At 42.1% G+C, this 21,586-nt stretch overlaps 2 protein-coding genes across 4 annotated transcripts in view; both read right to left on the reverse strand.

Annotated features, from left to right (window-relative positions):
- Positions 1–18,897, reverse strand: LOC115601632 (OX-2 membrane glycoprotein-like). 3 transcript variants are annotated; one of them, XM_030471920.1, is made up of 6 exons: positions 18,778–18,897; positions 15,026–15,107; positions 12,904–13,230; positions 12,000–12,266; positions 10,620–10,736; positions 1–2,271 (listed from the first exon to the last, which is right to left on the reverse strand). In XM_030471920.1, exons 2-5 carry the CDS (start codon positions 15,081–15,083, stop codon positions 10,624–10,626), a joined length of 765 nt encoding a protein of 254 aa, XP_030327780.1. In that variant the 5' UTR covers positions 15,084–15,107; positions 18,778–18,897; the 3' UTR covers positions 1–2,271; positions 10,620–10,623. The 3 variants fall into 3 exon arrangements, with proteins under 3 accessions (XP_030327780.1, XP_030327781.1, XP_030327783.1); XM_030471921.1 differs by lacking the exon at positions 18,778–18,897 and adding an exon at positions 17,564–17,614; XM_030471923.1 differs by lacking the exons at positions 1–2,271; positions 18,778–18,897 and adding an exon at positions 7,249–7,754 and having other exon boundaries at positions 15,026–15,150.
- The window catches only part of LOC115601709 (nectin-4-like), a 17,746-nt gene continuing 13,938 nt past the window's right edge, over positions 17,779–21,586 (reverse strand). The window contains exon 5 of the mRNA XM_030472037.1: positions 17,779–17,879. Within this exon, the coding sequence (XP_030327897.1) occupies positions 17,779–17,879 (101 nt within the window). The remainder of the gene's footprint in view (positions 17,880–21,586) is intronic.

A 21,586-nucleotide genomic window follows, 5' to 3' on the forward strand; every position in this document is an offset into this window, starting at 1 on the left:
TTTGTTAGTTTAGGGTTTTTTTAATTAGAAAACATGAAATATACAAATAAATAAATCATATTACATCTACAATAGCAACAGCAAACATCACCTCTCACATCCTCAGTAATGCACGCAGACATATACATACACACAACTTTTTGCCAGGCTCTAGAGAGGCTGCTGCTCTGGAACCAACAAAACATTGGTTCTGAACGTTCAGTCGTAAGTCTTGCACCTGCTAAACCTCTGTTGATTTTTTTAGATTGACAGTTTGTACCCTCAGTAAACATATGACATAAAAAGCACAATCCAAAACACTGTGCACTTAGTAAGAGAGAATATTTCAGATGCACAAACAGATGTTAATCAAACCCAAAAGACAAGAGGATACTCTAGTGATCCCAATATGACAACAAATATTGAGAGAGAAGGAAGACTGAGAAACCCTTAAACTCATCATCAGAACAAAATCATCAGAGGACCCCTGCAGGCTTCCCATCTGTCTGTTCTGTCAGTAAAATGGGCCACAGAGTCGTACACCCAGAGGTAGGCATGTTTTTAGCAACTTTTGCTCGTGAAGGGGGCATAGAGCCCTGCCAAGGCACTGGGAGGCTGTCATGGTTTAACACCAGCCAGCAACTAAGCACCACACAGCCACTGCTCACTCCCCTGTGGGATGAGGGAGAAAGTCAGAAGAGTAGCCTTATACTAGATCCTACAAAGAAAATTAACTCTATCCCAGCCAAAACCAGCACAGAGGAAGAGGGCACGCTGAGGCTCCGGCCCCTCACAAATACGATATGCTGCAAGGCAGCGCCCAGGTGCACTCTGGTCTCACAAGCACAGCAAGCAGCGGCGTCAGGCAACTGGAGCATAAAGCCTGGAAATGACCAGATCAGCAGGTCTGAGCAGGCAGTGAGGAGCAGCTGAGGGTGGCCATCAGGGAGAGAAGCTCCAGTCCTACCTGGGGCAGGAGCAGAGTTAGGTCCCAGTTTGTAAGAGTGGTGCAGTGTCTTTATCTGCTACCAAAACCAGGGCAAAGCAGTAAATTCAACTTCTGTAAGACTCCCCACTGATACCATTACATTCACAGCAGTGACACACAATAGCTCAGGATGTAACATCCCCCACGAAAAGGTCCAAGTCTGGAATAATGGCTTTGGCCAGCAGACCAATTTGTCTGTGTTTAAAAGGACATCACAGAAAAGGATGAAGACAGGGGAGACTATTTGGAACAGTGCATAAAACAACCATGAGAACTATTGACAAACCTAGTCCATGCATTATGACACCCAAGCAAGGAGTAGACTGGGTATTAACAGTTGTTTCAGAAAAAAATGAGAGAGAATTACAACAAAATAGAAAGGAGAGGGAAAGAGGCAAAGGAGGAAAGGGAAAGAGGCAAAGGGGAAAGGCAAATGAAAAGTGGGGATAATTCCACTAGGCTTTGCTTCCATCTCCTCCTCAATTACATGTTAAAAAAATATATACAAAATAACTAAACAACCCCAAAATCCCCCAACCCAAACATCAAAACCCCAGGATTAGAAAGAAAAACTGGATAAATAAATTACTTAGAACTATTTTTCTTCCCCAACTGTGGCTGCTACTGCCTTTAATCTGTCACCTGCTTGGAGCCCTATTGCTCTTCCCCAGTAATTTCAGCAGATTTGGTGTGGCTTGAGTCCTCTGATTTTGAGTCCAGCAGGTCTCTCTAGAAAGACTTAAGCAATAGTTGTTGGCACACTCATGCATTCACTGAGGAAAAGGAATTGGATTAGCTGGATAAGAGAAGGAAAACTTAGGATGTCAGGAAGAGGGTAATAAACGCAGGGTTGCTGCAAATAAACTTGCAGCATGTTTGGTAAAAATTAAACCCCTCTACTCCAAGAGCAATTAGACACTGGAAGAGGATCTCCAGAGAGTTTGCAGAGCCTCCATCCATGGACATTTTCAAAACTTCATTGGAAGAAGACAAATACATTTGGCATGCTAGCATATTTTGCAAGCATGGCACAAGTGAAGTAGATTTTGCCTGGCAGTGGAGGAGGAGGCTAAATGGTTCCTCTGGTCCTACTTTTTGTAATTAAGTGTCTAGACCGGATTACACACACTGTGCTATTCTTTTCGACTGAGTGATCCAACTCACTATCTAGATAGGGTGGTGTACGTGGTGCATTTCTGTTTTATTGCTGTTTATTTCCAGCTAGTCAAGTCACTGCTTGTAATGCTAACTTCAGGCTCGTGGGTTGTAATGATGGAGTAGGTGAATGGAAATCTTCTAGGATCCTAAAAAACAAAGAAAAAACAGGAAAAAAAGCATGAATCGTGGCCATTGTGTTGCTTACTCAGGTCTTGCTGAGTGGTGGGGGGAAAAAAGCACAGTGGGAAAACTGGGGAGGAACAGTCACAAAACTGCCCTTTGATGAACAACCATAGGACCTTCCCTGCTGTACAATGAGTAGCAAACCTTCCTAGAGTACAACAAAACAGGCTTCAGCCTGTGTTCCCCCTTGCTCCCTACAGATGATACTTTGCCTTAAATTTAAGAAACTACCTTATCTTTAACAGCACAGACTCATGTCTGTCACACAGTGTCAATACACACAAGGATCTGTGCCTAAACCCAAAATACCTGAGCCCAGCACTGCTCACCTTGAGCGCTGCAGAAGCCTGAGGAGCCACAGGCAGCATTGCTCCCAACCATCAGCGCTCACTCCATCCAGCTTGCACTGCACTAACAACAGCACCCCCCCGACTTCTCAGAAGGGATACTCTGAGGGATGTTCAGCCCCTTGATATTTCGTTATGCTCAAAAGACAAATAGTCTTAAAACTGGTGGGGAAAAAACAATACTTTTTTTCTCTCCCATTTTTCCCTTAAGCAATAGAAATTCCTTTGGGAGCATTTTTATGAGAAAGCCTGAAAACAAGTTATGAAAATGTCATGCTATGCACTCTGCAGCAGCGTTTTATCTTGGGTGGGGATAAACTACCCAGCTCACCAACATCCCATTCAAAGGCATTTACCACCAGCAGCAGGGCAGGAGCTGCCTTCAGACCATTTCACCCTGGGAGCATTCCAAGTGATCCTGACTTGGCAGTAGCTCCAAAAGACATTAGCAGTGTGGAGGGAAATACACTACTGAAAAAGCCCATTTACCTGTGAATTTCAGTTTATGACCCCTGAAGGAAGACTTGCAGTTACTACAGTACAACCACCAGAAGAAACATTTATTCTAAAGTAAATTTTGTAAGTAAACTTTTAAGTAAAGGTTACTTAAGTAAACTAATGAAAAGAGAGAAGGAGAAAACAGAATTACATTGGGAGATTGAAATCAAAGCCTCTTGCCTGGTGATGTCAATCACCAAGATTAAAAAATCAGTCCAGCTTACAGCACTCTATAAAACTGCCAAATCATTTTTGTCTCTCTTTCCCTGAAGATGGTCTTCCTACCCTGAAGTTATTCTAAATCACTCTACAGGTCTGATTACAGTGCCTAGAGATGTGGTTAAAAAAAGACTGCTAGCCTTTGCCCCTGGGCTTGCAATGTCAAGCCTTCAGCCAGCTCACTGGTTATTCTTATTCTGCCCTTTGCTTTCCTATCACTTTAAAACAGCAGCCAGCCCTCTTCAGAAACATGGAGGAGATCACATATCAGGATGAAGTTTGCACATTCTGCCATAACAGCTACAGTGGAAATTCGAAAAGATTGGCTTAAAAGCTGTTTCTGCCTTCAGGTAAGCACTGGAGCAGCATGCATGTGGTGGCACTGCTTGTGCTGCACAGCACCATAAGCCAGTCCTTAAGCTGACTGCAGCCATCTGAACTACTGCTACACCCCATAACCTTTCCCTCTGCCTCAATGCAAGCATGGCTTAGATTCCTGCACTTGCATCTCCTGGAAACATAATAGGGTACCTTAAAAGTAACTGGACAATTGTAGTGTCCCTTTGAATGTAGAAATTGGCAGCTGAGTGCAAAGCCTTACTGCATATTCACACAGTAGAACAAAAAAAAAAAAAGACATTTCCAAACAAGAGACACGCAACATGGGATGACATGTTTTCAGAATTAATATTAATCTCTTTACGTATAACCATAGAATGGTTCGAGTTGGAAAGGACCTTAAAATCTAGTTCCAACACAGAATGATCTTCTGAAAAAAAAAAAAAGAAAAAGAAAGAAGCAAAAGAAGGCATTCTCCATTTCCTACTAATACAATACCAAATGAATCAATAAAGTTATTACTGTTCTTTGTTTTCATTAAGACCACCAACACCTGTTCAAACAATATTTCAGATTTTTTAAATAATGAAGTGAAGAAAACTTTGTGGGGTTTTTTTTTTTTTAAAGACTTTAAAAAGCCCTTTTTTTTAAGAAAGAAAACCAAACCCTTACTACATACCTGCTACTAAACCAAACATTTTTTAAAAATTCTGGAAATCACACACACTGCAGAATTCAGACTACGACAGTAAGGTAAAGAATATACAAAACCCTAAATGGATTTATAAACTGTGAAAAGCAAACCAATGCTCCTGGTTGGCAATACACAATACAGTTATCTATTGAATATATAAATAGTCTGATATTTCAGAATATCGTTCTGATGTCTGAGCACCAATTTACAGTACTACCTTTAAGTGGCCTTGAAAAAAAACCCACCCCAAAACTATATAACATCCTTACTTTTCATGTAAAAGAGTAAGAAAAAAGTTTCCATCTCCTTACCTAATAACCCTGCATACAGCCAAAAATATTTTGCAGAGGAAAAACATTTCAGAATTGAGCATGCAAACAATTCTTACTAAGGAAGTAAATGAGAAACTGAAACAGCAAGGCAACTACACAAATATACTATTCTTTTCTTCCTCTCGGCTGCCAGCCATTTTATTTTAATATAACAAAGTCCTATTATCGGAATGAAAAGGAGAATGAAGTACTGGAATATTATTTCATAATGAAATACAAGGACAAATATGATGCATAGGATAGAAATTGTGTTAATCACACATAGTAAAGGCCTCCCTGTTTGCAATGAAATGGCTTCATTTTTAGTAGCCTATTCTTCGACACCTCTTCTTTTTGATAGACAGGACAAGCTCCGAGATGTTTCCTACAACACTACCTTCATCCTGTTGGTAGCAAACAGGATTTATTTCATCCTTCCAGACAAAAAGCTCAGCCATGCCCCAGGAGTCCTGAATTCAGCTACGTGCCTCCCACTGCTTCCTCTGTCACTCCTTCACCCAGCTCTTCCGAGAAATGGAAAGCTAGAGGGGGAGCATGCAAAGCACCAGCTGTCCCTGTCCTTCGCCATGAAAACTGGTAGCACTAAATTGTGGAAAGCTTGTAAAGAGCGGCCACACTATCTCTCTCTAGGTTGTAGACTGGAGGGTACTGCCAGGCACGTTTCTGTGAGCAGAAAATTAAGTGCACAGAAATTGTCTGGAAACAGTGTGTGATTAATCCAGAAAACATTTTCACTTCGGTGGCAAAATATTTATGTCTGCAGGCAACCTGATGAGCAGCCTGACAGCAAAATTACCCCTCCGGTGATGTGTTAGTATGAGGTTGAGTTTTTTGCTAGTTTGTTTTTTTTAATTTCTCCCCTCATTAGCTCTGTTTGCCTACAGAGTGTTTACGGTGTGGTTTTTTTGTTTGGTTGGGGTTTTTCTTGGATGGGTTTTTTGGTGTAATGTAAAGAATGGTAAAGAAATGAAGCTGCTGTAAGCAAAACAACTTTCACTTATCCCACTGCATTTTTTTGCTATTTTGGGGAATTCAAAATAGGACAAATATAATCTACTCACAAAAAAAGCCATGCTTGAGAGGAAACCAAGGCTATTCTAAAATGAGCCTCCCCAGCTGGAAAACAGCAGCCAAAGACCCGTTCTTCTGTGAGCAGGGTGTGTTATATCTATCTGCCTCATGAAAGAGGGAGTTACGTACTGAGTTTGTCATCTGAAAGGCTGATATTTAGCTGTCACTTCAGGAAAAAGTATTCTGAAAAGTCTCCTAAAACTGAGCTGCTACTATGTTGTTCTCAACTACCTAGTCTCTCACTGTTAAGAAAACCAGCTGTATGTCAAACCAAATCCACTCAACTAAGCAAAGTTACAGATAAAATAAGAATTGTCTTAATTTTTAAGCCAAAGCTTAGAAACAGTGTTCCCCAAATTGAATAAACACTAGAGGATACTGCTATAATTGCTCTTCCAGAAATAATTCCCATCTTTCCTATAAACAAAGCAATGGAAAGTGTGTGCAAGTGCTTGTTGTTGCAAAGTTTCCCAAAAGATCGGAATCTCCTGCATAAGACTTCTATGTTTGCCAACCTTTCAGCAGACTTTTGGCCACCAAAATTTAGGTTTCTGATACTTACACATTGTAGCTGATCAGCCAAGTTGCTATTTGCAGCCTAACAGATTTGCAGTACAGAATCTGTATTATTTGTAGCAACTTCCAAACTTCAAAAAATAATAATCAGGGCATCTTAAATTCCTATTAAGGGTATTAAGTGATCTGTGGCTGGTATCTATGAGGTATTTTGAATCTGTTTTATAGCACTTGTGTAACATTCAAGGAACACTGAAGTTCAGCATCTCTTTGAAATATAGTTAGTTGGCTGTATTCAGACACAACCATCTTGAACCAAATACTTTAATGCTCTTTAATCTAAGTTCCATAAAATTCCTACTTGAAATAAAATCTGAATGTTTCAGTTTCCAAACAGGAAAAACCCACTAGTATGCTGGTGCTTCCTGCAGAATGGAACTTTTTTTCATTGGACCTAGTACCTTTTTAGGTGTGTCTTCAAATTCACTTCGTCCAGGTTCATTTAATCTGCTCAGCTTTTCTTAGGTCCCAGTATGTATTCAATAACAAGCTTAAAGAATTTTTTGTCCTGTTATAGTTTTTTAAACACAAGTATACTATTTGGCCATTTATAAAGCTTTCCACATGGCAAACATGTACAAGCTACCCAAGAGAGAGCAACATACCAATGCTTAAAAAAACCCAACCAAACAAATAAAAAAAATCATGCTGGCCTTTACAACCATTTGTGAAATAGCCTGTCCTCACAGATCACCACAAGCCTCCATAAAACTGTTTACATGGAATTTTATCCTCTTGCAGACTGCTAAGTCCTGAGAACTGACTATAAATCTTTTTAACTGGCCAGGCTGAAATGCGAGTACCTTGCAAACCTTGAAATACACAAGTGATGCTATGGATAGCATTCAGGTTGAGACATCTATGCAATAGGTAAATCAAAGGACTTTATTCAGAATAACAGCCTTTATTTTGCTTCAATCCAGGCATTCAGCTTGTTAAATAGGCTGCTTTACATTGGTGTAGTCTACAGTCAAGCTCTGTTAGTTGAGCCAGGTAGGAAATGGTGTAACTTTTTACCAGAAGAGCAGCACTGAGAAACCTCCAGCACGGCTGAAGTTATAACTGGTGATTCACTGCAGGCTGCTCATTGCACTTCAATCCAGTGATAGGCATGCTAAGTTTGCCTCTCTGCTTGGCAGACGACAAAGATGGGAATTTTCCAAAGCTTGTGCATCAGCTCTCGCCACAAAAGCTGCTCAGTTTGTTTCCAAACAAGTGACTTTTTGCCAAATCTTGTGAAGACACTTCGCTTGGAATGTTTTCAGGGAGAACTGAGATGTATGCATGCTCTGTAACTGGTATGCAAGGCAAATGTCTGAGGGATGGGACATCAACTTTGAGCCCCAGCTCTTTACCTGATTCTCAAGCATCTATCATGGAGAGGGGGGAAACAACAAAAATAAAAGCTAAGCAAAACCCAACCATGCTCTCAACAGCAGAAGCAGAAGAGAAGAAACTTTGGCAGACAAGGGTCCCCAAGCCACCCAGATAAAAAAAGCTGTTGTTTTACTCTAAAAACCAGGCATCTTGACAAGTCTGGAAAAGCTTTGCTTGTTTTCTACTGCAGAATGAAAAGAAGTATTGAAGCCCCAGATAACGGTCTCAGATAGACAGTGGTAACCTCCAGCCAGCACCATTAATTTTCTATCATGCTGTTATAAAAAACATGCCCAGAAATATGTACTTAGGCATTGCTCCTTGTTCCAACACAAATATGAGGATAAGAGGATAAAAACAGAAAAAGTGACAGTGGAATTATACACAAAGTAAGTTGCAACTAACTTTTATCAGCAGGCAGAAAAGAGCATCTAGAAAATAAAAAATAAAATCAGACAGTGAAAGAGTGATCAAACTGCACCAGTATTGAAGTTTTACAGCAACCTAATTAATGAGGCCTTCAGGGAAACAGACATACATTAGGAAGATGGACTACATGTTTCCCTAAGTTGCTCATTGTATAAAGGAATAGCATCAGCTAGTCAGTATTACTCTGGATAAAGTAATGTTGCCTTTATGCAAAAAGGATCCAGGTCAGCACATCACATTTTCAAAACTCAAGACTGAAAAGCATCTGAAAAGATACAGACCAAGATTGATAAAAACTAGGCCATATTAAATGAACAGAGACTGAATAACATAAAGCCCACTGCAGAAGTCACATCTTGGTATCACAGCTAATCAAATCCCATGATAAATGGGAAGGAACACAAACAATTGAAGTCCCTCAAATCCTGCTTCTATTAGATAAACTCTAATACAACAAACTTACATCCACTGCTAAACATTGCTCATCTAATTTACCCCCTCTGCCACACTGAACAGATATTTACATGACGTCTCGCCCTTGTGATACACTGGCACACATCTGGGGCCAGGAACCCAGACGTCCTCCCAGGTAGCAGGGTGTAAGACCCCACTTCTCTTGCTGACAGAGAAGGGCTTCAAGCTCCGAGACACTAGCTGAGGAGGAAGGGGCACAGTGCTTTCAGTTTCACCATATTGTGATTTTCTGCATTTTAGGCCAGGGAAAGGAGCTTTGTTCAAAGTTTCCAAAATAATGTGTAGGTTCTGTAGTTGCACATAACAGGTTCCAAGCCTGATTCCTAGTGGGTGGTGTGGGGCATAGGAAACCTGTGAAGTTAACTGGACTGCCTGCTGGGTGATGGTCGCCTTAGAAGTTATTGCTGGAACCACATGTGGGCATTGACTTGGGAACCGCTAATACCTGAGAGCCAGAATCACGCCAGGAGGTATGTTAACATCCTCAGCCTAGTCGAAACGTGAACCACCTAGCCTTGTCAAGCAATGTTTCACTGACTGACCTGGCTCCTGCTTCAGGCACCAGTGCAGTCACAGCACCCCAGTGTGGTTCTCCTCATCTGCCATGCAATAAAGGGGCTTTGAAACTCTGCAAGGCAGCATCTGTACCTCTTTGTGCTCTCTTTGCCTGGTCACTCTCCGATCTACTCTAGCAGGTGACCCCAGATCTCTGCCAAGTCACCTCTTCAAGGTCTGCTTAGTACAAACTCATTTATGTTTGGAATGGTTGTTCTAGAATAAAGATATATTTTTCTTTTGAGCATTTCACCTTTTTCTTCTGATCCTTCAAAAAAAAAAAAAAAAAAAAGGAAAAAAAAAAAAGATTTAGAACCAACTCCTTGCCATTTAACTTCCAGGTTGATCTGAAAATTCAACAGAAATTTTCACTTATGTTTATAGAATCAATGGAAAGCTCACATACATTTTACAATTAAGAAGTTATATTTGGGGTGTAAGAAGTGTTCATTTCTCTTTCTTCTCAGTGAAGATTTTTTGTGTCTCTGGTAGTAGCAGATTTACTAGATCAACCTCTGTTAACAGCAGATGCTGTAGTCTAACTTCACAATACACAGGTCTGATACTCCTCAAAACATCTCCTTACCTTATATCATGTTATCATCATGATACAACTACCTAAATATTCAGGAACTGAGTTACTGTGCACTGGCATTTCTAAACAGATTAATAGAATTTAAAGCCTGACACAGCTAATTTTGATCTAGTTAAGCAAGAGTGAAACTATCAATGACCATCAAATTTCTGTGATTTCTGAAGCCTAAGGCCTCTCCCTCCTCTAGTTTTTTTCCTTTCATTCTGTTTTTAGTAATAAGCCTAGAAAGCTGAGTTGATCCATGATCAACACATACAAGGACATTACAGTGACTGCAATTTCTCCTTAGTTCATTAACAGGAAGCAGACTCATTTGAGCGCGGTTCTCCATCACATTACACTGTCTTAAAAACACAAAGAGGGTGCTGTGAGCAGAAGAAAGCCCTTCCCTTGAGGACACATCACTGTATGAGTGGGTTTCTCTCCAACATACCTCTTCTGCCAGAAACTCCCTGGCCATACTTACACTGGACACTTTTGTGGCCCTCCATGAAAATGTGAAAGATGAGTGAATTACTTCTGCTAAGACTTCTGCCTGAAAGCAAACCAAAAGCAGCATGTCCTGCTCTGCTTGGACTCTCCCCTCATGATTTCTGGTCCTGTATTGGCCCGCAGCAGTAGCAGTGGAAAACAGCTTTTAAAATTACATGCAACTGAAGCAACCCCTAATAACTGTAAACATATTATTATAAAGTTTACTTGTCCGATATAACAGTCTCAACAAAGTCTCATTCTTCTTTGCAGATGACCATATCTTATTATAGGCTTTATGAAAACCATTGGTTTCTATGCATTAGTTACTCACCACTTCAACCCCTCCTGCAAATCCTCCTCCTCCAATACAGCGTGATCAGAATCAGAACTATGCTGACAATTAAAATCCCCCCAGTAATCGGCAGCCAAAGCCACGAGGAACCTGCTTCTGAAAAAAAACAAGAAACAAAAAAAAAAACCCAAGCCAAACTTAGCTAGTTTATATAAGTAAAAAGAACAAAAAAAGAGGCAAGTGGATGTTTGATTAATGACAATGGTTTCTCACTGATACTGTGAAAGCTGATTTTTCATTCTCCTAGCAAGGAACAACAACAGTCTCAGTTTCCTGCTTTCTGAGATACACATTTCCTTTTTCAAAGGCCAAAACAAAAGAATATTGCATTTGAGACTGGACAAAATTATTATGCTTTTTCCACTTACTGCCACTCAGAATTAAGAACTAATTTGCTTTTGAATTTTTAGAGAGAATATATTAAAAGTCAGATTTTAACCTTTACTACTATTCCTATAACAATCCCTTCTTGAGCACATAACTCAGGAATTAACCCAAAGTCCTAAGCTGCATTTCCTGTCTTTTTAATTTCCAAGTGGTCTTCCTGTTAAGTCTCTGGATTTGGAAACACATGAATTTTAAATCACCTAAGTTAATGTTCCTGTGTGAACCAAGAATGGTTCTTCACCTTTTAATGTTTCTATTTCTCATCTATCGAACTGGGGTGACAGTCTTTCCAGCAGAACAGGATGCAGGAAGAAGAAATAAATTAGCACAAGGTATTCAGATGTTACACTGATGTATTTAAGATGTCCCCATAAAATCAGTGTAAGTATGTTCAACTGATCATCTTCCTGTCTGCCTGAAAACACTGTTCCTCCCTGACCACTACTGCAATGCACGTCTGTCTTAGCAAAAACATCAGAAAAATAAAAATATAACACACAGGTTAACTGTACCAAAACATGTAGTAAGTTTAACTGAAACATTTTGTTAATTGTTCAGAGATAGTGTACTACTAATTTCAAAACTTCCACTTCAGTGTTAAGTGACCCACAGAGTTTTTATTTCATCTAGATACTTATCAGGTGACAAGTATTTATATTTATCTTTGGACTGTCAAAGAAACTATGAAGGCCTACGTGAAAATTGAAGTTTGACTTGCTGCAAAAAGCATGATGCCTCTGAAACCCATAGCCCCCTAGGTGACTAGTTTGGCTTTTTAACCCTCTTGGAGGGGACACCAACATATTATCATCTCAAACATGAGAATGAACGCAACATAGGATTTTATTTCTTCTTACTTGGCATATACACATTTCACTCCCCCCTCTTCCCAGCAGATTCCTATCTAAACATGCTATTGCAAAACACAGAAGCCAAGACAACACTACCAAGCAGCTTGTATTATTCACTTACCTCCTTTCATTTTCACAGGCAATTCCCTTTTTTCATTCATGTTGCTTACTCTGCAGGTCAAGTCCTGCTCACCAATGCTCTTAACGTTATAGATCTCCAGTTTACTGCTGATGGACACCATCCCATTGGCGTGGCTGACCTTCTCCTGTGTAGGAGTAGAATTGAACAACTTGTTCCAGGTGATGGTGGGTTCTGGGAGGCCAACAGCATTACAGATGGCTATCAAGTGACCTTCAGAAATATTGTAATGGACAGATGCATCGAGACCTTCCAACACACAAATGAGACAATCCATCACCACAATGAGCACCTGGTCATAGGCAGAGCAAAGCCTATTGGATTCACACTGAGCCCAATGGTATGGGAATGCAAAAAGAGTTCACTGGCTCAGGCTCCCCCCATTATTCAATACCCCTTCCCTTTTACTGGAGTTATATAGCTCAAAAGTTTCACTCAACCTAAAATCCCAGGTTTTAAAATAATTTAAGTAAAACCATTTCTTAGTCCATGCTGTTCTATCTGCTAATTCCCTATCAGCGGTAGGGTTTGGCACAGCAGTTCACAGCACCAGGGCTGTACCTGGTACCAAGAAGAAACTGCAACAGGCAGTATTGGTTTGCCCAAGTTCCAGCTGGGACTACTTGGGGGCTTACAAAGAAAGATCCCACTCCTTGCTTTTTAGCTGTTACTTAAACAAGGAGAGCCCAGAGCCAAACCCACCACAACAGGCTTGAATATGACCCCACAGAATCTTGCTCACAGCAGTAATGCTCTGTTTCTATACTATGTGCCACCAAAGGATGCTCCTGCCACTGTGGTTCCTGAGCCCATTCAAGGAAATGGTGTGGGTGAGTAAATACGCCTTTTTTCCCCACTAGAGAAACATCCCAGCAGAGAATCTTACCAAAGACACTCAGGCAGGTCTGCCCTGAGAAGGAGCCGTAAGGGAAAGTATTGAAGAGACACATGTAACACCCCGAATCATTCATTCTAGCGTCCCAAAAAGTGATGCTTGTCTCATTGAGTACCAGACTGGTGAAATTCAGTCGGTCTTGATAGGGCTCATGAATCTTTAATCCTTTTGCTGTACTGTATGTAGCTATGTTACTGTGGGATTTTTCAAAGTCCTTTTGCCATGTCACTTGCAGAACATCCTTGGGCTCGGTCAGGGTACAGCTGAGAGTCACGCTGTCGCCCACCTTCACGTTTCTGTGTTCAGCCTGTGGAACCACTGCAATGATACGAAATAGTGAAACAGGCAGATATCATACATATTCAGAAGCTTAATTCTAATTCTAAGGCCTGGATTACCCAACAGATGCAACAAGTCCAACAATTACATATGGCTTCTGCAGTTTTCCCCCACCAAAAAGCCCTTCCTCTGCATCCTCCTCAAGGAGGATCAACGCAAAGTTGAATGTAAGATCAACGAAGTTAAGTTGATTTACATCAACTAAGGCTCTGTCTTTCTTCTAAACTGTTTAAAAGAAAAAGATGTACCCCGTTTCTGTACCCATCTCTGCAGACTTCCCACCTCAGTTTTATTAAATCTACTCATGGCTTCCCATTCTCAGCAAAAGTTCAGATTTTGTCTCCTAACAGTCAGAGGAAGATTGAACGCACAAGTGAAGTACACACTAAGCCATTCACAGAAAACTAAACAGCAAAATGGGCTAAAGAATTTCTGGGCTATGTAGCTTCAGAGTTTGCAGAGCATTTCAGAGGGAGACAAAGAAAAAAAAACATATTTGTTTCTGAGGGGAGGATCTGCTACGAGAAATTGTGAACTCAGGTGAAAAACAGTGTCCAATGTCATTGTAGATATGGGATGCTTCATGTCCCTCCCATCTCCAAATGCTGCTCCAGAAGGTCTTGTCTCACATCTGCCACCTCCATACCTATGTCTCAGCCATCTAACATATGTCAAACGGCACCACCAATCTGCATTTCACCTATTTTTGCCTCTGACTGTTGAAGCCTCAGGAACCCAGAACCAGTTCCCCAACCATTTTCAGGCAGATTTCATAGAATGGTCAGGGTTGAAAAGGACCTTAAAATCATCTATTTCCACCCCCTTACCCCCTGTCCACAGCAGGGATGCCTCACATGCCCAAGGCTCTGTCCAACCCAGCCTTGAACACCGCCAGGGTTGGAGCATTTACCCCTTCTCTGGACAACCTGTTACAGTGCCTCACCACCCTCACAGTAAAGAGCTTCTTCCTTGCATCTGTGAAGCAGTTCTGGGTGGGGATGTCAGGTTTTAGAGAAAGCCCCTTGCTTTTATTCATCCTCTTACTCTTTTTTTTATTACAAGTTCTCAACCTCCTGGAGTAATACTCTTCTTTTCTGTGTGTACAAGGGGGGATGCTTGTGGCCCCTGCACAGTTTGGGACTGGAACAAGCAGTCCAGCCCCCTCTCAGCTTCCCTGACATCTTTTAGCTACTGACAGTGTCCCGCAGCTCAGCCCCTGCTGCAGGAGGACTTCCACCAGGGCGCACTGAGTGCACTTGGTCTATTGTGCAGCCTTTCCTCAAAAGACAAGTGGAGGCACTTTCTACACTCCCAGGTCTGCACTGCAGCCTCCCCTCTCATCAGCTCCATCTGAGTGGTGACACTGGCCACAGCCAGGGCAGTGAGTGCAGAGCTCCCAGGCTGGACCCTGGCGCTAAGGCGAGTGCTCACCATCCCGCTCACCTGCCTGCCCCCTCACCTTGCAGTGTGAACTGCCGCGCACTGATGGCCCTTGCCGTGCTCTGAGGGCCCGCTCTGTTCGTCGTGCTCCCAAAGGTGGTGTTTTATGTGCTCAGCAGAGGTGCTGTACCTCCTACCGCATCCCCTGCGAGTCAGCTGCTCATGCCAGCAGAGCTGCTGCCTCCTGGGCAAGGTCTGACCGGTACTTAAGGCTCCCTTGGTGCCCCTCTGCCGTTCAGGGTTGAGACTCCTGGACACTCAGTTTTCCCCACGCTCCGGTGCTTAAGTCAGAGCTACTCACCTCGGCAAAACGATTTCAGGAAATTCAACTTACCGTTTGCCTTCCCAAGCCCAGCACAAGCCAGACACAAAACCAGAGCTTGGAAAGTCATTTTGGAAGGTAAAATCTGCTTCACCTGAAGAAAAACAAGGAGAGATGGTTGACTCAGTGACAGATCATCTTCTTGTGATACCATGTCTCTTGGGTGCAAACATTCATAACAGTTTTGCTGTGTGAGAAAAACAGTTCTGGGGGCAGATGGAGAATTTTAGCAGGTCTTAACACACAACACAGAAAGTGCTCTGGTCATCGTGGGGAAAAAAATGGCATGGAAGTTAGAAGGGCATTAATCCACCGAAGTATGAGATATTGGTTGTCCAGCACTAGCTGTGGCACTGGGAGAGGTAGAGTGAGCTGTGAGATCAAGGGATAAACTGAAAGCAACTTCTCTGAGGACTTCAGGACTCCCCATCTGTCCAAAATTAAACGAATTGGGGAGGTTTGGGGCCATAGTGCACCTGCTACATACAAATATATTTTCAAAGTGGGAAATAGGCAAAAATCAGGTTATGTTGCTCCTTTCCCTAGTGAACAGCTTTTGACCTGCTTCCCATTCCCTCAATCAGTTAATACTGCCACAGTTCCACTGAACTGTAAACCTGCTTGGAATGGAAGCTGGTGCCATATTTAAATGGTATTGTGGTATAAACCCAGGTGGCAACTGAGTACTATGCAGTCACTCACTTATTCCTCTTTCCACCCTTCCCAGGTGGGATGGAGAGGAGAATCAAAAGAATGTAAAAACCACAAGTTGAGATAAGAACAGTTTAATAACTAAAGTATAACATACTGCTACTAATAACGGAAATAATGAGAGATATGAAAAAGGGGAAAGAACAAACAAACCAATAAGCAGTGATGCACAACAGAACTGCTCACCACCCATTGACTGATACCCAGCCCAGCCCATGCAGCAATTGGTCCATTCTGGGTAACTCCCCCCAGTTTATACACTGGGCATGACGTGCTGTGGTATGGAATACGCCTTCAGCTAGTTTGGGTCAGGTGTCCTGTCTCTGCTCCCTCTCAGCTGCTAGTGCCCCTCCTCACTGGCAGAGCATGAGAGACTGAAAAGTGCTTGATCAGGGTAAGCATTACGGAGCAACAACTAAAACATCGGTGTGTTATCAGCATTGTTCTCAGGATAAAGCTGAAACACAGCACTGCACCAGCTACTAGGAAGAAAATGAACTCCATCCCAGCTGAAACCAGGACAAGTGGAAACATTATTTTGCATGAAATACCTCTGTAACACATATCACCTACACCTAAGGGTTTCTGCCAATGTCTGCAAAATTAGCTGACGTGTCTTGAGAGTATCTTCTGCCAAGAAGGTAAGCAAAGCCCAACTTGGTAAAGGTTTTCACAAAATGAAAAAAAATAGAAGAGTCAACTGTAAAGCATTTTCTGCTAATATACAGCTTAAAAAAAGAAGAGGGTGGATGAAAAAATAGATGAGTTAGAGAAAAAAAAAAAATCTCCTTAAGAAAGAAATTCCCAGCAAACTTGTGCACACAATGCATACACACGCAACCAGCAGCCTGCCTTTAAATTTTAAACACATTGTACTAAACCAACTCCTGATACAACTCCACAGTTACCAAGCATGAATACAGACCAAGTATGTAAAAACATAGAGACATGTAACAGCAGGAAACAAGAATCCATCAGCACCAAGCCCAATAAATAATATTTTCACCAGATAACACAGTGTAGCCAGATACATGAGTATGGCTCTAATAAATTCATATATTCCTAAAACCATGTAGAAATCGAGGGCCAGCATAGCAAATGAGATAGAAATTTCAAGTTACTGCTTATAAACCAGTAAAAGTTTATAAAGAAGTAATAGAAGTTTATAAATCAGTAAAGGTTTAGCAACTGGAGAAAAGCAGTTTTCAATAACAACCCTCTATCTCACTGCTTTAAGACCCGTTGAAGTTTTTAACATGCCATTCCTCGCAGCCGGTGTAGCTACAAGATTTCATGTAAAGAACCAGATTATGTAGCTAAACCAGTCTCAAAACAAAAAAAGCTTCACCCACCAAACAGTATAAGGTGAATGCAAGTAATAAGCTAATCATTCATACTTCCCCAAGTCACACAGCTCAGAGGTCTCCTGAGTCACGGGCTGTACCCCTGTGCTGGATCCTCTACTCCTTCGCGACCCGGCTGCCGGAACCTTTCATATCTCCGGCGCCCGACTCCAACACACCGCCGGCGCCGCTCGCTCCAGCAGGCGGCTGCTGCATGTACCCCAGCTCAGACATCCTGTCCTGGGTTCAGCTCTAACAATGAGTTACCGGCTCGGCTTAAGTCACGACATAGCCGCTGCACCGGTCGCTGCCGCCGCGCCTGCGCCGCCTCCTCCCAGTTCACCAGCTCCCAGTTTCCCGGGCGGCGGACAAAACTGCCCGGGACAGTTTACCGGGAGGACAGACCTCTCCCCCCAGCCCCGCTTTGGGGTTTTGGCAGCTTTTCCTCGCCCCGCACGGACACCCGCGGCTTACATTCCCTCTTCCCCAAACCTACCTCAAACCATGGAAATGCGACAGAAAGAGGGAGCAGTAAAGGCAGCGAGCGCGATATTCTACCGTGCGCCTGAGAGAGGCAGGGCCCCTCCATGGGAGAGTAGAAAGAAGAGCGGCGGGAGCGAACGCGCCGTGGTAGGCAGGAGCGTCCAGTTACACGGTAGGCGCCTGGAGTGAGCTGCTGCGACTGCGGCAACGCTATTGGTAGATACCAGCCTAACCCTGCGTTGCCGCTGGACCTGGCTGCAAAGGAGTTCCCCACCCCGTTTTCTTTTTATCTCCGGGGTTCTTGAAATCGACCAAAACAGCAAACTCCTCTTGGAAGAACAAATAAAAAACGTGAAAAAACATGTTCTTACTTAAAGCAAGAACAGGGTAAAACCCGAAAAGCGGCAAGGTTTCAGCAGTACGAGGCTGACTGCTTGGAGTTACTTCCAACAGCTCTCCGGGATGGATTATCTCGCTGCTTTTGAACAGCAGCCGCAGAAACCTGAACATCCTTCTAAGAAATGTTGGATTGCATTCTAGCGTGCAGCAGAACAAGCTGCTTTTATGTTCAAAGCATGTCCCTCCCTAGTTTCAGTCCAAGGGTAGCAACAGTGACACCAACAATGATTTTTTATTAAAGATCTCTGTGCTATCATTGATCACTAAATTGAGAATTCAACAGCAGGAACATAATGTAATAATTATTATTACAAATAGTAATATTAATAATACTAACATTGGCAAAGAGCTGTGACATTCACCATCTGGATAGTGGACTGCAAATACTCGGTGTTCCAAAAAGTATGCTGTAGGTTTCTCGAACTTATTTATTGTAAGGCTTCACTGGAAGTTGTACAACAAAAGTACTAAGGTCTTGGTAAACCTGGAATTGTTTTTTTCTTAATTACCACAAACTGTAATGATAAGCTGCAGGTCACTAGCCTGGCAGTAGTCAGCACTAACTAGACCAAGGCTCTGCCTCTTCTCTGGATCCTCAGCCCAGAAAAACAAACAAACACCACCTTTTTTTCCTGATGTTAGGCTGTAGGAAATTAACATAAAATAAAAAAAAAATAAAAAAACCCAAACAAACAAACAAAAAAAAAAAAAACCAAAAAAAACCCAACCAAAAAACCAAAACCAGTGAAAGATCTTATGGAAATGAAAGGTCATTTTATTACACAAAATCTCTAGGCAAGTTTATTTTATGCCCAGTTTCATACTCACAAGCTGTAGGCATTCAAGCAGTCTGGCCAGGAACTTCTGGACTCCTCTTTTCTAGTGATGAGAAACTGATCTTAGGTTATGTCTCTCATATCATTGGGAGTGGTCTTTTGCTGCTACCTTCCTGTTGGGCTGAGAGGAAAAACGGCAGCATGAGGGATACAGGGCAGTGTCGTTGCCATCTTCCTGTTGTTAGACTACAGGATCTTCCACTCATAAGTTGCCTCTGTTGTAGTTTTATCAGGTTTGTCCCAGGCTTGACAGAAACAACCCATTTCTCAATTAGATTAATTAGAAACAGCATCCTTTGCAATCAGTATAGGACATTCAGTGCCTGCTGTTTGCTGTTTCTTCAGCTGCTTTCACACACACACCTGCACGTGTCCATAAATCGTTCAGACCAACTGTAATACTCTCTTGTAAGGCTCTATAAGGTCTCCTGTTTTAAAACATACTTGCTTATGAGGAAAAATATCAGACTTGGCACAATTTCAAGCCCCAACCAAAATTAATTGACAAAGATGCCCACATACTGACCAAGAGACCACATAAAACTAGAAACTTGATCTCATTAAAGACACAGATGTGTGGGAATACTTGGAACACTGCTGTTAAATTGTCCTAAGGGGTGGTGTTTGAGCTTTTCCTGTGTCATCCCAGGCTCACCCATGTGTTAACCATGCCTGTTTCGCTGCTCTCAGTACCTCAGTGCCCAAAGCAGTGCCTACTGACCTGCAAAAGAGGCAAGCCCCCATCACCCCACCAGATGAGGTCTAACCTGTTGCTGAAGGCTGGGGGTCAGGGCAGTGGCTCTTCCAGCTGTTCTCGGAGACCTTTTCTCCACCACTGTGCTCAATTTAGCAGAGCTGCTCCTCTGAAAACTGACAAACCACAGCCCAAGCTTCGCCACTACCTTATTTTCAACATTTTCTTCTGTCTCCTAGGCCTGATAAATAGGTCTCCAAGTCACCCAAATTTCCCTCTATCAGCCTTCCCCTTTTTGTTCCAAGTAGAGAATGGGCTCCCTCTAAAGCAGGTCAGGTCTCCAGCAACTAATGTACTACTTGTTTGAGGTTGACGTACCTACACCCTTCACAAATATTTTTCTTTTTATGAGGAAAAACATGTTAGCAAGTTTTCTGTGTTCACCTGCCTTCACTACAATTGAGGGGATTTCAGAGGGAACTCTAGAGAACTGCAGACTACACAGCTTAAAGTAAATTTATCTAGAAGTGCCCTGTGCCATCAAAGCAACAAAAGCAGGAAAGTCCCAGGGACATCTTCCTGCTCTTACTTCATGAAAATAAAGGGGACATTTGAGGGACTTGAATGATATTTTATATTAGTTCACCCTGTAGCTCATATCTACTGAGGTGGAACAGTTCTAGATTTATCTAAATGTTAATGCCCCTTCAGTGGGTTGGGGAAACTTAGAGAAGAGAAAACAAAATGATGAAAGGGTCTGGAGAGTAAGAGGGCTGCTTCTTTAGAAGAGAGGGAAGAAACTAGCGCTGAGCAAGGAAAAGATAGTCCTGAAGTAGTAGATGAAGACCAGAGGTAACCTCAGGGCAGACAGGCAAAGGGAAAGTACTCCAGGCAGACCAGCAATGACAGAAGGTTCAAAATCTCTTTATATTCATAGAAGAAAAAGATAGAAAAATCCCTTTCTGCTCTGTTCTGTGCTCTCAGGTGAATCATTTCCTTTTACAAGGACGTATCTCTGCTTGTATAAATTAGTATATCTCCCTTAATCATCATATTCAAGCAATGCTTCCTCAAGTCATGAATGCTGGTTGTGTGGATCCTCTTAGAAGTGTGCTGCATATTACACAGGCTAATAAATGTACTTGCACCTCACACAGTGCAAATCCTAGGAAGAAAATCAGGTCGATAGTCAGGAAAGAATATTTTGTAAAAGAAAGGTTAGGCAGTCATTACAATTTTTTATATTGATTTTTGCCATCCCAGAGGGCCTCCTTCAGCTCTCGGGACAGGCACGCTAAAAAAAGAAAGCACGCTTGGGCATGTTATCTGGGTCTTGTGAGTGAAGCTGGCTTTGGGACAGCTTTGGTTTCAGCATTTTGTTTGGGTTTGCTTCTAAAACTGATAAATATCTTCCTTATGAAAGGAAACAACAAAATTACTAGGGCTGAAAGAAACATTTAATTCAATTTCATCAGGAAGAATCACAGAGCACTTCTAAGCTCCTGCCTGAAGAGTAGTGAAAAACGGGTCATCTGCCCTGTAGAAATCCAGTGCTGGACTGTTTTAAAAAAATCCCTCAAGTGAGATGTTCTGGAAAAAACAAAACTTCTTCTGCCTGTTTGTTTTCTGAGTCCCTGCTGTGCATTTCACCATATTTCCAGTTTTCCTTCTCAATCACCAAAGCTAGCTTTTTATTCTTTAAAAAACTACATTTTGCACTGAAGATAATTCATGTATTCGCTGCCAGAAATATGGAGGTGAGGCTATTCCTCTCCTCCTCCTTCAGCAAGCTCTGAACAACTCAGCTGGCGTACACTTGTAGCTATCTCACAGCACTGAGCCTGCACATTTCCACTTCCTGGGAAAAAGTTATTTTTGAAAAGCAGTAATTAAACTCACCCGACTCTTTTGTTTCTGTGTTTATACACATATATTGATATCTTCCAGCCACAGCCACAATTGAAGATCACATGTGTGTCCATGGTTGCCATGGAAAAACACAGATAATTTCTCTGAAAAAAACCCCAAAACAAACCATTTAATCTCAGGAAACTCTCATTAGAGGAATGCCAAGTTGAAGCCCCCCATTGTAACCTACATGCATGTG

This window comes from Strigops habroptila, chromosome 2 (assembly GCF_004027225.2).
Source record: "Strigops habroptila isolate Jane chromosome 2, bStrHab1.2.pri, whole genome shotgun sequence".
Classification (NCBI taxonomy): Eukaryota; Metazoa; Chordata; class Aves; order Psittaciformes; family Psittacidae; genus Strigops; species Strigops habroptila.

Coding starts and splice junctions, on each gene's coding strand:
- LOC115601632 (XM_030471920.1), bottom strand. CDS start 15,083: ATGACTTTCCAAGCTCTGGTTTTGTGTCTGGCTTGTGCTGGGCTTGGG. Junction 13,231..15,025: donor TGGGCTTGGGAAGGCAAACG/GTAAGTTGAATT, acceptor GTATCATTGCAG/TGGTTCCACAGGCTGAACAC. Junction 10,737..11,999: donor GCCTGTGAAAATGAAAGGAG/GTAAGTGAATAA, acceptor GTTTTTTTTCAG/AAGCAGGTTCCTCGTGGCTT.